This window comes from Dufourea novaeangliae, unplaced genomic scaffold (genome assembly GCF_001272555.1).
Source record: "Dufourea novaeangliae isolate 0120121106 unplaced genomic scaffold, ASM127255v1 scaffold2, whole genome shotgun sequence".
Lineage (NCBI taxonomy): Eukaryota > Metazoa > Arthropoda > Insecta > Hymenoptera > Halictidae > Dufourea > Dufourea novaeangliae.
The window spans coordinates 1,751,531-1,767,577 of NW_015373882.1; the positions used below are offsets into that span (position 1 = coordinate 1,751,531).

Here is a 16,047-nt window from a genome sequence, read left to right on the forward strand (position 1 = left end):
TTTTTTTGTAGTTTTTTTGAAGTAAAACTTTTAGTAGTTTTTGAGTCTTGAAAAATTTATGTATTGTTGGCGTAGACAATTCCAGGAAAATGAAACATCAGATTCAAACAATTCAAACTGATTTTTAATCAGTATGAGTATTGTTATCGTTGGAACTAAAATTATTTCTACTGCTAAAAAATAAATAAAATGGCGGAGGATTAAATGTCAAATGTCTAAATTCGGTGAATTTTTTTAGTCATTTTGTATTGTAAGAAGTATGAAATTGTTGATCAAGAAAGGTTTTCGTGGTCCTCGCGATAGCCACTGATGTGCTGAATAACATGTACAAATTTGAGACTGATTGGTCAAATAGTATTTTTGCAATCACCACCGCCAGCACTACAAAATTTTTTCAACACTCAAAAATACTCTCAATAAGTGTATTAATACACAAACAACATGTCATTTATGTTGAACATTTCGTTCACTGAAAAAAATTCCCGAAGAATGACAATTTTTCAGGGCTCCACGGTGGCAAGATCCCCTTAACCATTGGAGTACGATTCCCGGGTCCATTTGGTTCCGCGTGTTTAAAAACCGTATCAAACTCATCGATTTGTAAATATAATTTAAGCTAGGAGTTGTTCATATTTAGTCATATAAAAAAACAGGTGTCTTTTAGTGATTGCGTTCGAAAGTATGTTTAAAAAGAAGAAAGCATAGGATTTCAAGTGGACTAAGGGTGCCACTGTCTCTAGAAATATTAAAAACGTTCGTACTTCGAGGGTTAATTATGTCGAAGTCATAGTCATTTTCGACCATTTTTCGGACGACTATGAAGTAAATGGAAAATTCAATCTAAACTCGTTTATTGTACAACTTCCGGCGGGTAAATTCATACAGTAATTTCTCGATGAATGCGATACGGACAACGGCGTTATTTGCACCACTGGGAGAGGGGGGGGGGTGGTCCTCTCTGGAACCAATCAAAACAGAGTAAATGAAAGCTAAGCAGAGGTTCGGCTTTGTGTAGAAAATTACAAATTTTTAAGGCGCTAAAAGTCTTTCCGACTTGCCATGAAGGCTCCGAAGCGAATCGGAGTTCCTCGTACTCATCCAGACATTACTGTATTTATTGTGTGTGTTTCGACCGGACGGCACCGTTAACGTTGAGCAGAAAATGAAAGATGTTTATTTTCTACATGCCAGAACTTAAGAAATAAATATTATCCCCCTGCAAGAAAAGCTTTACAAATCGAAAACGTGTAATTTTTCACGAGAGCGAAAAGAAACTGATTCATTCACGTATAACTTCATACATGTATTATGCCGCTTGAAGTATTGGATTGCAACTCGTGACATTTTTCTGGATGGTGAAGCTACGTATTGGAAAATATTTTGTGATAACATGAACATTAACAATTTTTTACTTGTGACACTTTTCTCGCGGAAGTGCGATATGGATTTTGCAATACGTTGAACAAATTTTTAGCAGATTTTGTACCATATATTTTTGAGAAAAAAAATGTAGTTTTTCTTCGCACGTTCACCATTTCCACAAAGATTAATATTTCCGAAAATCCGTACGTATTTCTTTAGTTGGTACATAGAAAATGAAAATCTTCGGTTTTATCTAGATCAAACGGTGTAGCCGTGAGGTCTATATATGTTTGCGTGTGAGGAAAATATGTTTGCGTATCTCGGATTTAGGGCTGCTATTTTGTAAGAAAATAAAAAATAAAAAAGTACACCTTTTTGCGTCGAGAGTTGTACAATAAAATGCTTGAGATTGAATTTTCCATTTATTTCATTATCTGTCTAAAAAAAATTGCCCAAAATGATTATGACTTCGACTCATCCTTAACCTCTTGAAGCGAACGATATTTCAACCCCCTTTGTATTATCGTACAATCCGTTTACGCGATCGGATAACGTGGACGCTTTAAGACCAACACAAATCGCGAAGTTTAACGGCCCTTGTAACAGAATTCTGGTGGTGATACATTTAGGCGCCTATACGGGATAACGTAAACTCGTTACCGAAATGAATTGCTGTTAAATCAACAGCAATTAATCAATCCGCCGTAGCTTGTAACAATAACGGGCCCCGTTTAGCGTCGGTTTCATCGTTTCCAACGAAATTCAACGGCGATTCACGGATGTCTTCGTCCAACCAGGGGACGACATATCGATCTCCGCTTTTGTAGATCGTCGAAATATCGTTTACTACTATTATCTGGTGGAAAGTATGCAGGGTAAAGTCAAGGGAGGTGCTATTTGGGGAGAGACGCCACACTTTTAATATCTTCCGATTGGAAAAAGTATAGGTGACAAAATCTTTAAGGGGTCATACGCAGTCAGAGATTTTCAAAAAATCGATTTTTCACTTTCTACATTTTCTTTAAGTACAACATCTCGAGAATATTCTATGCAAGTTTCAAAGTAATCCAATCAAAAATGACAGAGTTACAGGCGTTAAAAAATGAACATTTTATATAAGTCTAAGCTTGACTTGAAACTTTAAACGCGTTTTTCTCGAAACTACATTTTTCAAATCGGTGATCAATATTTTTCAAAAACTACTGTGTCGATTTACATGAAGCCTTTTGCGCCTCATTTCAAATCAGAAAAACTTGTCTTTGAACGAAGGATTCTTTTGTTCGTTCCATACTTTCTTTCAATTGACCAAAAACGAGTGATTTTTTAGATGAAAATCGCACTTTTTCAGGAAAACGTCCGCTATTTTGTTCCTAATCAATATTTCGAAAAACCCCACGTTCAAGGACAAGATTGGTTCGTCCATTACATAAATCTTATTGAATTTTTAATTTCAGATGAACCGTTACGAAGTTACAGTGATCACGGCAGACCACTTTTTGTGAAGAGACATCCGGGAGATCGTTCACCATTTATTTACTAATAAATATTTTTAAATAAAAAAATTACCTTATAATCTAGAAACTGCAATATTTGAAACACGAATACATTTTTTTAAAAAGGTGTTATAGTTTTCGAGAAAAAAATTCCCAAAGAACACTCTTTATTCGGCCTCATGACTGAGCATGACCCCTCAATTAGAGCAAATTGTGGATTAACTCTTTGAAGCACGGTGGTAAGAAACACATATAACACTTTCAACTGAATATAGAAATGTAGTGTATAAAATTTGTTATGTTCCTTTTACTAATATGCTTCAAAGACAAACATAAAGTTAAACTTTAATAGAAAAATTGTATCGTAAATTCAGGAGACGCCACACTTTAGTACCTTCCGATTGGAAAAAACATAATTACATGTGTTGCTTCTTTTTATAACCCCACTTGTGTGGCTAAGACAACAAGTTAGTGTCTGCTCGGCTGTCGCTACGCGTGTCCTATCCAAGAAGCGTTAAAGGAAAGACCGTGCCAAAAATTTCGTCAGAATATTGTGTATGTGAGATATTAATGGCTGTTTCAAGCGTTGCTGAGACAGAACAAAGTTAGCAGCTATTTCATTCTTTAATGTGGTTTCTTATTGATGAGTAAACACAGTGTTTTTAATGGTATATATTTTGAGTTTGTTTTTTGGACACGTGGCATCTCTTCCACAAAATGAGGAGAACCGCCACATGAAGTGATAGGTGCTCTGGCTGGCTTCTAATGATCGAATTGTAATATTAATTTAGGATCGTAACATTAATTTATAAATATAATATTGCGTAGAGTATTGGAAAAATTATTTTACTACCAAAAAGACAATTGACTGAAAAATGGTTCTAGGAGTTTTGCACAATGTATATTCTACAATGGAACAACTGTGAGAGAAAATATAAGGAAGAGAAATTAGTGCATGAAACATATCACCCCATGGATGTGGTATTTTTTCTATAAAATTTAGAAGAGACGTCACTTTGCCAACTTGTCATTTGTAAAAAATTTTGTTAATTTTGTATGAGAAAAGTTTAGATTTGTTTGCATTTTAATAATAGTATATTGTGTTATTGTAATAAAAAAATATCGTATTAATTAGTAAAAGTCAAAAAGTTAGTGGCTCTCAACTTAAAAGGGTGGTGCCTCTTCTGAATTTACCCTATTAAGAGTGTGCATTGGTTTCGAGGGTTTTCAAAAGAGAGCTCTAACTGTAGGTTTCAGCGCACGAAATCAAATTACTCTACATAATCACATCTTGAACCTCTGACGTCTGTGATTGTTATCTACCTACCCTGCTAAAAGCAACATTATATAGTGTTCAAGCAACTTTAGAAACATTTTCTATCTTTTCAGCATTTTACGTTGTTCGGTATTTATTACTTTTAATAAGAAAAAAACAGTCGCAGGTAGTCACTGAAAGCTTGTTATAAAATTACGGCGATTTTTCTCCATCGATTGAAACGTGTGAATACTGGTTTCACATGGTTCAGAAGTGACAAACAAATTTTAATAGGCAAATCAATGCAATACGGGTTTAAAGGAACACACTTCTGCATTTTTGAAGACGTGCAAAAATTCGTTACCGAATGAATTGGTTCGAAATCGAAGGGGTATCTATCTTTTGTCAGAAAAATGGGAAGAGGTTATAGAAAACGGATGAAAATTATTGTGATTAATGTACCCTGATATTATTTTCTTCGAACAAGTGCATTTTCTAGCCAAAAAGTTTCTCAACATTAATTCAGACAACTAAATTACCCTTAAAAAGACAGCTTCGTATGCACTAGCCTAATTATACATATACGTCGATAGATTGTAACATGCGTGTAAGTGGCGTGACGAGTGGTAACAGTATTAAACGCGATTAATAGCATTTCGAAAGCGTGGATTCTTTTCCAACCCCGTGAAATCGAGCTAATTTTGCGCGGCCTCTCATTCCTCGAATTTTTCTCGAGCGACTGGTGAAAGAAAATTCAAACGAATGGGATACCAGGAGGGAGACACAGGGAGCCATGTTCAAAAATACCCAACGCAATTTCTTACGAGAAATGTACCAACATTTCGAGAAGATACGGACACGACCGTAATTTTAACGTTGAATAACTCGTGAAATATTGTTGCCCTCAAAATTGGGTATCATTACCTCAAGTGCCTTCAGTATTTCAAGCTCTATCGTTGTGCAAAGGCTCGTGCAAAAGTCAGCGTTACACCTCGGGACATTTCCTCGTTAGAAGGAAGAATCGAGAGAAATTTATTTCACAGACAACGACCGGGCTAGATGCACCATAGGACTCGTAAAATTGTTATTCGCCTAAGCATTTCGGACTGAGTTTCTGTAATCAAAACTGCAAATTTTGTTTGATAAAATAATTCAGGCGCTTATTGAAAAATGATACAAGTAAATTATTGTTTTTCCAAAAATGAAATAAGTATAGGAAACGATATTTCATATGATCCGTATTTGTCTAAACGAAAAATGGTATAATTTATTTCTGACGATAGTACGCATAGTAGTGTGTCAATGTTTGAAAGCGTAGGGTAAATTCAGGAAAGATGCCGCCTTTTTTGGTTGAGTACTCTATATACAATAACTGTTTTGGTTTTATCCGAATAATATAGTACGATCTTTTTTTTATTACACTAATTCACTCATATACAACGAAGGAGTACAAAGAATTGAGAACTTTCCTTATGCAAAAGCAACAAAAATTTTTTAAAACGATAAATTGGCAAAGTATGTCCCAAATCTCGTAGAAACGATGCCACACACATGGGGTAGGATATTACATGTACTAATTTCTCATGTAACATTTAATCCGGTCAATTGTCTCTTTAGTAGTAAAGTACATTTCCCAACATTCTACGGAATATAATATTTTACATTTAGTATTATAGTTCGATTATAATAAGCCAACCAGAGCACTTATCAGTTTATGTGGCGCCACTCCTCATTTTGTGGGAGAGATGCCACGTTTCCAAGAAAAAAAATAAAAATATATAACATCCAAAACACTGTGTTTAGTACTTAAGAAGAACCCATGTTAAGCAATAAAATAGCTACTAACTTTGTCCTGTCACCGCAACGCTTGTAATAGGCATTAATGTCTCACATACACAAAATTCTGACGAAATTTTTCGCAGTTTTTCATTTAATGCTTCCTGGGTACGACACGTGCAGCGACAGTCGAGCAGACACTAACTTGTTATTTTAGAGTCATTCCATGCAGTATTCAAATGTAGTCTGCATACATGCGTTGACAAGAAACTAAATTTAAACTAAAGTGTTATCAAAGCATGTAAATCACAATAATCATGACTTTTGTCGACTTTTCACTTAAATCGCATTTTTCTTAAATCCTAAAGGAGTAGATATATTCTGCAGTCAGATTAGAATTCAATTTGTTGAAATCTATAGGAAATGATGTATAACAAGTCATGGAAAAAATTCATCCATAAATTATAACGGAAGAATCGCATCTTGTTTCAAAAATGTCAATTTTACCATAGAATTTTCAAGGTCAAAACCTGCACATGATACTTGTTTCTAATTTTTCCTTATTTTGCAATCTTTCAGCTTTAACTTCGAAAAAGATTCGTCCTTCTATCTTATGTCTATTAAAAGTTCTACAATTTTCACACAAAAAGAACAGCTTATTCCACTGCCCGCCGCGGCTTGCTTACCTGAAACGGAGGCACACCAGTCACTTTTACAACGTCTTGTGAGGCTAATTCTAATTACTCCATCTTTCTGAAGAGCTCATATTGTAGATAATATTTCAAGGAATATGACCATATTTTTTTTTAATTTAAACACCCCTTGCCCTTCACGGAGAAAATCGCGAAGAAAGAATTGGTTTACGATTTGCAGTATTAAAAATTCAATTCTGCACATAACAAAATAATTATCATAGTAGGGTATCCTTCTAGATTAAAATAGTCGAAGAAGGAACCCGATACGATAAATACTTTCGGAGATATAAATTCGTAGGTACCTACATCGCTGTTTAACGAAAATAGGCAGACATCGTAAATTTCGGCGGCCTGAATTATTTAAACATATTCAGGAACAGTAAAATGATGACATAAACTTCCTCTAATTTCACGTGGACTACAACATATTTAATTTTGAGCAAAATTTCTGATAGTAAGTGGAAAAAGTGATCGATTTAGCGTGGAATGACCCTTTAGGCCCACAAGTGGGATTATAAAAAGACGCAGCATATATAAGTATCTTTTGCCAATCGGAAGATATTGCAAGTGTGGCGTCTGTCCTGAATTTACCCTACAGTTTTTTCGATTAAAGTTTAACTTTAACTCTCTGAAGCATGTTGGAGGTAAGAGAAACATAACACAATTGATATAGGTATAACATTTCTATATTCAGTTGAAATTGCGGTATGTGTGTCCTGCCACCGTGCTTCAAAGAGTTAACTCACAGTTTGCACGAATTAAATATTTTGTCTCCTGTACCGTTATTATTCTGAGCCCGTCGTCATATATTCCAGTCGTTACCAAATACAGTATAAAACCATTCTTTATCTTATGTGTCTTTATCTTATGTGTCGTCAAGGGCGGGACCGTCAGTGTCGTGTAACAATATAATAAAATAAACCATAATAAATAAGTAACTGGTACACATATCACGACATAAAAAAAACTATCACGGAGTAATCAGAGTGCTATCACAACAATAACCGGAATTATCACGGAGTAAACAAAGTGTTTCGTAAAAGTTGAGTGTTGTACTATTTTCAATTAAATATACAGAGTGTCTCAGCTAACATGATAACCTAGAGTAACGCTTCACGGTACACTTTATGCAAATTTTTTTGTGGGTAGAGGCATTTCAGAGATTTCAATGTCACCTTGATTTTTTTTAACGGAACGACCTATCTCCTATACCATAGACCAATAGAATATCAAATTCTGAATAAAAATGTGTTGACCTTCATATATATATATATATATATATATATGTATATATCATATTCATATATTGACATTTACAAAATAATCATTGTATTGAAATCGCTGTATTAGCTTCCAGATAGTAAGTACGTATTAAAAATTATTTTGTAAATATCTCGTTAACTATTAGGTTTAGGACTACCCGTGGGCAGCGCGAGTGGTCACCGCGGCAGTGACCCCACAGTGACTCGCGCGCCCGCGAACATGTGTAGCCCTTTTTTTTTTACGGGGGGAAAACCTTGAAAAGGTGCACCGCTTCCGCTGGAGGCGTAGACGACAATACGGGATTTCACCACGCTAAAAGCCCCCAGGTGACCCTCGAGCAGAGGGCTGGTAGCGGAATCACTCGGTATAACCGCGACCAGCCCTGCCCATTGCCCTCCCCTACAGGTGTTTAAGGGGCGGACTCTTCTCTGGGGGGGGGGGTGCGGTTGCTTCCCCCGCCTCGGGACGGCTGCACGTGCCGTCCCTCCACCTACTACCTACAGCGCCGAAGGGTCGCCTCTCGACGCTGTCTTCTCGTGGGCCGACCGCGAAAGGAGGTGGTACCCCTAGTACCGCCCCCTCGGCCCGGGTGCCCCGCGGGCGACGCGAGGGTCATCGCAGCTGTGACACTATGAATCGCGCCACCCGCGGGGCAAACACATGTGTAGCCCTGCCTTAACGTGTGACTCGCGAGAGAATATCCATACAGTTATTCCAGAAATTACTATTCAAACAGTACCATCAAATATGTCGTTGAATGCGTTTCGAAATGCTCAATAATATGGCAATCATAAAAATATGTAGTCCTATTTTAGAAAATTACACTATTATTAAAATTTCGGTAAATAATGATTTTAAAAAATTGGAGTATTCAATTTAGTTTGCTCCGTAAAATCAAACAACTTTTAAATGAAAATTTTTTGCACATTTCGAATGATTGAAAAAATAACAGCATGTATACACTTAAACCGGACATACTGTATTATTTCAGGTGACTATCGTTGCAGCGACTCGTCGAATCGCATTTCTTATTATCGATAACAGAGAAATTAAGTGAAATGCATGTTTACTGCTGAAAATCTGCAGTTCGCTGTTTCGACCAAAACAAGTTGGATACTGCTCATTTTATCAAACATATTCCTATAGAAACCGTGCGTACTACATAAATTTTAGAGTGACGAAATAAATATTTTCGGTACTATCGCCCGAGTACAATGTACCTGGTATCATTTCCGTAGAATACAATCCTCTCTTATTCTTTTTCTTCATCACAGACTCATGCGTCTTTGAACGAAGAGTCGATCGGTCGATATTCTTGTCGTCTAATTCCAATTCCTTCCACTGATACGTCACGCGATCTCTGTTCCAGGCGATCCTCTTCTACACACCCAGATGGCTCTGGAAAGGCTGGGAGGGTGGGAAAATTCACGCCCTGATGATGGACCTCGACATAGGTCTTTGTTCCGAGGTCGAGAAGAAACAAAAGAAAAAGATGCTGCTCGACTATCTATGGGAGAATCTTCGCTATCACAATTGGTGGGCTTACAGGTACTACCTCTGCGAAGTTCTCGCCCTGGTGAATGTGGTCGGTGAGTGGCACGTTATTTTTCTTCTCGACGATCCATTCCGATCTCCTTGTTGAGCGACGCGCGCGTCCATTAAAACATAGCGATTCGACTAAAAGCCCGTTTAAACTCAACGGACTTTGTACGCGGACGACACGTGTGTACACGCGTACAAGGTTTGTAGACTAGTAATAGTACCGATACACTGATTTCTATGTCCTAATTGGATGCGGTATCCCGTGTTATACTCGTGTTCCGAATTGAAGACCCCGAGCGCCATTTTTTATAGAGGCAGATACACACTTTTCAGCGGTAAATTGGAATTAATAATGAAAAGAAATGTACCTACCGAACGAATGCAGGTATGAAAATCGGAAATTATTTGAAATAAGAGAAGCAATAAAAAACAAAAGGAAAGGTATAGATGGCCTAAAAGAAAAAAATAGAGAATGAACCGATTCAGTTCAATATAAAAACAGTAAATGTAAATATGAAAACAATTTTATTCCTAGCAATAAAAGTACATGTATAACAGAATATAAAATTACGTGACAGAAACAAAAATTAACGTAATTTAACATATGATTTTATTACATACAATACACAATGTAAAATGTTTCTCAAAAGTAATTATTAACTATTCACAATCTAACTCTTCCGTGTTTGCTTTGGCCAGACAATCCCTGCTTTGGCTTAGCTTTGCAACCTTTCGCGTCGTTGTTTGACGTCACACTTGAGAAACTGCCCATATACAAGATAGCTTCAATAGGCTTCAATTCGGAACAGATCGCCAATTCCACTACATCATCCAGTTAGTATACATATAGGGATCAGTGGACCGATAGGATATACAGGGTGTTCCGCTTAAAACAGGCCACCTAAATATCTTCTCTATCTGTGATCATACGAGAAATATTTCTTACGTAATTTAAATGATTTCAAGACACGAATCGGATGGCGGCGAAAATTATTTAGGAGTGTCATTTTTTAATGTTTTGTTTTTCAAGATTATTATGCATCTATCTATGTTTAATAGTATGACCTTGAAATGACGTTGAAAACTAAACATTCTAATTTACTTATAAAAAATTTTTATAAGTATACTCACAAAGAATGCTATTCTATTGTTGACAAAATCGCACAGATTTTTACACAGTCAGTCAAAACAGTCACCATACATCATTTCAAACAGAACAACTTTGTTAGAATTGAATCAAGTGACTGTGAGTTTTTTTGTGGAAGTAAGGAAAAGAGAGTGAAAAAACCATCTTTTTGGTTTTATATATATTATTTTATTACATAACAATTAATTGAAATGCCCTTATTTTGTTAAATAACAAATAATAAAAGTGATATCCGAAGATAACTATCCATTATGCTTGTGATAATTTTGTCGATCAGATTATTATTATTTAGTGTTATGTAATAATGGTAATACTTACATTATTTTACATATTTTCAATAAACTGTCTTTTCACTCTCTTTTCCTTATCTTTGCTCTTTCTTTTCTTCTCTTTTTACCCTTCTCTTTTCACATCACTCACTGTTTACGCATTTTTTATAGACGCTTGTTTGACCTCTGAAAGGTAAACCAGAGCATTTTTAATTTAAATTGTCGAACCGTTAGTGACATATATGTATTTTCGAGCTATATGTAAAAATCTGTGCGATTTTGTCATCGATTGAATAGTGTTTCTTGTCAGTGGGAAGTCTCGAAAGGCATCGAAATATTGGATACCTACTGACAAGAGATGTTGCCGAAATGATACACGCAAATTTTTCTGAAATTTTGCGCAATTGTTTATGGGACAAACCTAAGAATTTCGCCGTACTTGGTTGGTTATAATTTTAGATTTTAAGGGAGAAACTATCTTTTCTATCTGAATCATTCTTTTTACTTATTCGCTTGAAATTCTTAAACTATAGAAAATATCGTAAAAAGGTTTAGATAAATTTTCTATCGTTTTTAGTTGTTCATATATCGGTAGGAAGAAATTTTCAAAACAATTACTTCCAAAATAAACATTTGCAAACAAATTAATAAATTATGACGCAATTTTATCTGAACATCATCCAGAAGGTTGAGCAAATGTGACATCCAAAAAGTACGATATCGCTCACCATTTAAAGTGTTACTGGGGAAAATGTACGGATCGGCAAGGCACGTATTAAGAATTAGGTACGCACTACGCATTAATGCTCCATTTTAATCCGCTCATTGCATATTTCTGATTTTTTGTACAAAATTTGTTTTTTCATGAAATCCAGTACGAGTACTTTTGAAACGATTTAAAACGTGTTTTAAAATATTTTTTCATTTTTTTTTTATAAACATCATGTTTGTTCACGATATATAACGAATTCCCTAGTAGCAGTTACTGTTGACATTTTAATGAGCCTTTGATGCACTATTGGTTGGCCAACAGTTAGAATTGTCACCCTTTCTTGCAATTGGGTCAACAATCATACCCAACGTAGGGCCCACGTCACTATACTACGAAGGGCCAACTGGAGGTTTCTTTCTGTACGGCCAATTATTAAGTATCTACAATAAACAAACAATAGGAAGACAGTTGTCTATACTACACTTCTATAAAATCCTTTACAAATATTTGAAGGAATATAACACTGGAAATAATATTTATAATAATTATATACATGTATAAATTGTATATGTATATGAAACAGGGAAACAAGTGTTTTACCAGCAAAGTTACCTTTACAATTTATTTGATATAATTTATACATGTAGCTAATTATTACAAATAATTATTATAAGTTGTTTCCAATCTTCTGTCCCCTGACTCTATTTTCACAAAATGTCAAATGTCAAACGTATTTCGCGACAGTAACAAATTGTGAGTATATTCATAAATGAGAAAACAAAAACATGAATTTGAAATATAATAACGAGTTTTTGGTTGCAGCAACGTTTCTGGCGTCTTTAAGGCGATATTTAAATGTTGGCAAACTTTGGGTTGGCCAATGTTGCATTATCATCGTAAATTTCTTATTAATTAACCAACTATAATAATTGTAGGCTCAACATCGGATATTCGTTGGCAAATTGTCATAACTTTTTCACCCTATTTTGGGAATTTGTAGGCAAAAACACTAACTATATCCCAACTAACTTCTAATTGTTGGATACCGTTGGCCAATCGTAAATGCTACTAGGGTAGACGTCTACTGTAGTAGAAAAATTCAGCTAGCGGATTAACTGATATGTTTATACTTCTTCTAAAATTTGGAGTTTCTGTGAAGTAGATATGCTCATTATACCGACTAAACATTCCCATGTTAGAAAAGGTATATTCATCAGTAAATACAATAATGTTGTGCGTTAAAAGTTACGTTAAGGGGATGTAGCTCCAATGTCCTTGACCTTGACATATGTTACCAAGGACACTCTTCTAAGTAATCCTCGAAGAAGTTTTAGCCGTCGCTCGCTTTTTATTAAAAAGTTATTAACAACAAAAATTTAAACGTATACCAGTTATTCCAACTAATTACTCTAACCAACTCTGATCAGTATAATGCTTTAGAGTTGGTTAGACATAGTTCAAGAAAAACAAGTCATTCAGAGTTGGTTGCAGATAGTTCAAGAAAAAGGTATCAATATTTTCTTAATAACCTTTCAATAAACATTTGATAACTGAAAATTTCTGGAAGTCACTGAGGAGGGTGACTTTGACAACAAACGTCAAGCACATCGGTCATTTTACTTATCAATGCAACTACAGTACGATACTAAACTTATTTGTTAATAACTTTTTAATAAAAAGTGAGCGACGGCTAAAACTTCTTTGGGATTACTTAGAATAGTTGTCCTTAACAAGGTTAAGTAACTTTTACCTGTTGTGATGAGTTATCCTAATATGTATAGTATAATAATTCTATAGGGTATACCCAAAACTCGGTAGAACCGGGCAGGAGGTGATTCTACCTGCCAAAATAAGTCGAAAAAAAGAATGACGTTTTTTCATTTAAAGCTTGGTTTTCGAGATAATCGAATTTGAAGATCTGCTAGATATGCGTGCAATTGAATAGGGCTTTGCTAGCGCGTCTGTTCACGACATTCCGTTTCTACTTAATTTTTAAATACGATTTTCTCTAAAACGAAACCTCAATTTTATTTGTATTATAATTTTAGGGAACTCTGTATAAAAAGTGAAATATCTTGTGAATTATTATTTTTCAATGACATTATTTTATACCTTTTATACACGGAATGACACGAGGAATAAATTTGTGCAAAAGAGATCGTAGTGTTCCATTGAAAAAAAGAAGTACAACTGCATTTTGTTATAGGCTGGCCCAATTCCCCGAATCACCCTGTAGAAAAGAAAATTCGGTACAGGTCAGAGTTGAACGTCATTGGCACCGAAGTTTGCCGTAAAATCGGCGTGTGACGGTCAAGAAAGACTTCCAAGAACTGGAGGGGCGGGCCCCTTTGATCTCGAATGTCTCGAGCATCTCTTTGATGGCGTATCCCTGCTTTTACTTTCATCCGCTATTTTTAAAACAGTAATTTTTAAACGTCTTTGCTACTTTAACGTAAAATCCTTCCTTATTTCAAACGGCTGGTCCCGTCTGCCGCGAACATACATAAGCTGTCACTCAAGAAGTTGTTAACATTGACAGTGTCGGAGAGCTTTTCTCTCATCTTCGCCGACAAGGAACGCCAGCCAATTGACGATCATCGTTTTGGTCTGACAGACGTACAGTATTCAAAAATATTGGAGATATTTTATTATTGGCTAATTTTCATGTTTATGGAGTGAAAACAGTCTTCGATATTGAGGATGAGAAAACCACTTTACTGCATATTTCATATATTAATAAAGGTAAAAAAAAATAGCGAATAAGAAGAATGTTTAGCTTTTCGCATTTTATAATGTCGCCTAGGTGAAAATGTCGCCGAATCATCGATGACGCCACCGTCGCTAATTATACAGAGGTTATTTCACGCCAAATCGATCACTTGTTGTATTGGATGTCAGGGATTTTGTTCAAATTGAAATATACGGTAGTTCACGTAAAATTAGGGGTTGTTGAAGGCATTATTCTTCTGGTACCTTACATTTATTTAAAAAATACAGGCTATAAAATTTTGCAATGTTTGTTTATTTTCCTGAAATCGGGATGTATGTATGAATTTTTATCTTGGGAACTATTCATTGTATTGCTTTTATTTTTCATTTATTTTAATCTGAAAACTTTGGCCTGTCTGGGTAATATGTATATTTTAAATTGCAAATCATTTATATAATGAGAAAACTTAGAAACAAATTTTTCTTTCACAAATTTCTCGCAGAGGGTCAGATATCGATAAAGAAAGAAATATGATCGCATTCCTTGAAATCCTATCTACAGGGTGTAAAAAAAATGTTGCAGGTCCCTGAAATGGGACACTCGTGATGCGATTTGGAACATGTTTTTCTTTAGCAAAAATTTTATCCGAGGCTTTGTTAACGAGATATTAACGAAAAACCCTGACCAATTAGAGCACGATTATGCCAGCCGAGTTTCCTGGTAAAGTTGGCTGGTAGCCAACCAATCACAACGCGTATATGAACAGTACTTGGTGCAATCAATTTTCTTTTTGGTAGTAAAATAATTTTCCCAACACTCTACGCAATATTATATTTATCATTTAATGTTATAATTATAAATTAATATTATATTTCGATGATTATTAGCCAGCCAGAGCACCTACCATTTTATGTGGCGTCTTTCCTCGTTTTGTGGGAGAGATGCCACGTGTCCAAAAAACAACCTAAAAAGTGATAACATCAAAAACTCTGTGTTTATTAATAAATAAGAGACCATAGTAAACAATAAAATAGGTATTAACTTTCTTCTGTCTCCATCACGATTGTAATAGGAATTAATGTGTCACATACAGAAAATTCTGACATTTTTCGCAGTTTTTTTCTTTAGTATTTCCTAGATGCAGGGCTTTTCAACAGGGACTTTGTTTTTAAATTTTAAATGAAACACACATTTTGGATGAAAGTGCTGTATTTCTTTATTGATATACAATCTAGAGGGTCGACAATTTATGAATGAAAAAGAATATCAGAGAAATGTCCACCACGACCATGTTTACAAACGTCGATCCTTTTGTCAAAATTTTCGATTACATTTTTGCATAATTGCGGTTCTATCTCACCAATTACGCGTCGGATGTTGGTTTTCAAGGCTTCAATGGATTGTGGATTATCTGCATAGACTTGATCTTTCACATAGCCCCATAAGAAATAGTCTAACGGCATTAAATCACACGATCTAGGCGGCCAATTGACTGCAAAATTACGCGAAATTATTCGATCGGGAAATTTCATTTGCAATAAATTCATTGTATTTGGCGCCGTCCTGTTGAAACCACATATTACTCACATCCAAATCATCAATAATAGGCCAAAAAAATTTGTCAATATGTACCGATAACGCAATCGATTGACAGTAACAGCGTTTGCAGCCTCATTTTCAGAAAAATACGGTCCAATCAGTCCTCCAGACCAAAAAGCGCACCAAACAGTAACACGAGTGGAATTTAAAGGCTAGTTCTATTAGAACCAGTAGACTCAAATTTATCGACTAAATTCATAATAGCGGTCTCAGAAGTATAATTA

General features: G+C 35.3%; 1 protein-coding gene across 2 annotated transcripts in view; it reads left to right on the forward strand.

Annotated features, from left to right (window-relative positions):
* Window positions 1-16,047, forward strand: part of LOC107187341 (innexin shaking-B-like) — a 65,181-nt gene that overhangs the window by 35,744 nt on the left and 13,390 nt on the right. For both annotated transcript variants that reach the window (XM_015575533.1, XM_015575452.1), the window contains exon 2: window positions 9,214-9,433. In XM_015575533.1, the coding sequence (XP_015431019.1) occupies window positions 9,214-9,433 (220 nt within the window). The remainder of the gene's footprint in view (window positions 1-9,213; window positions 9,434-16,047) is intronic.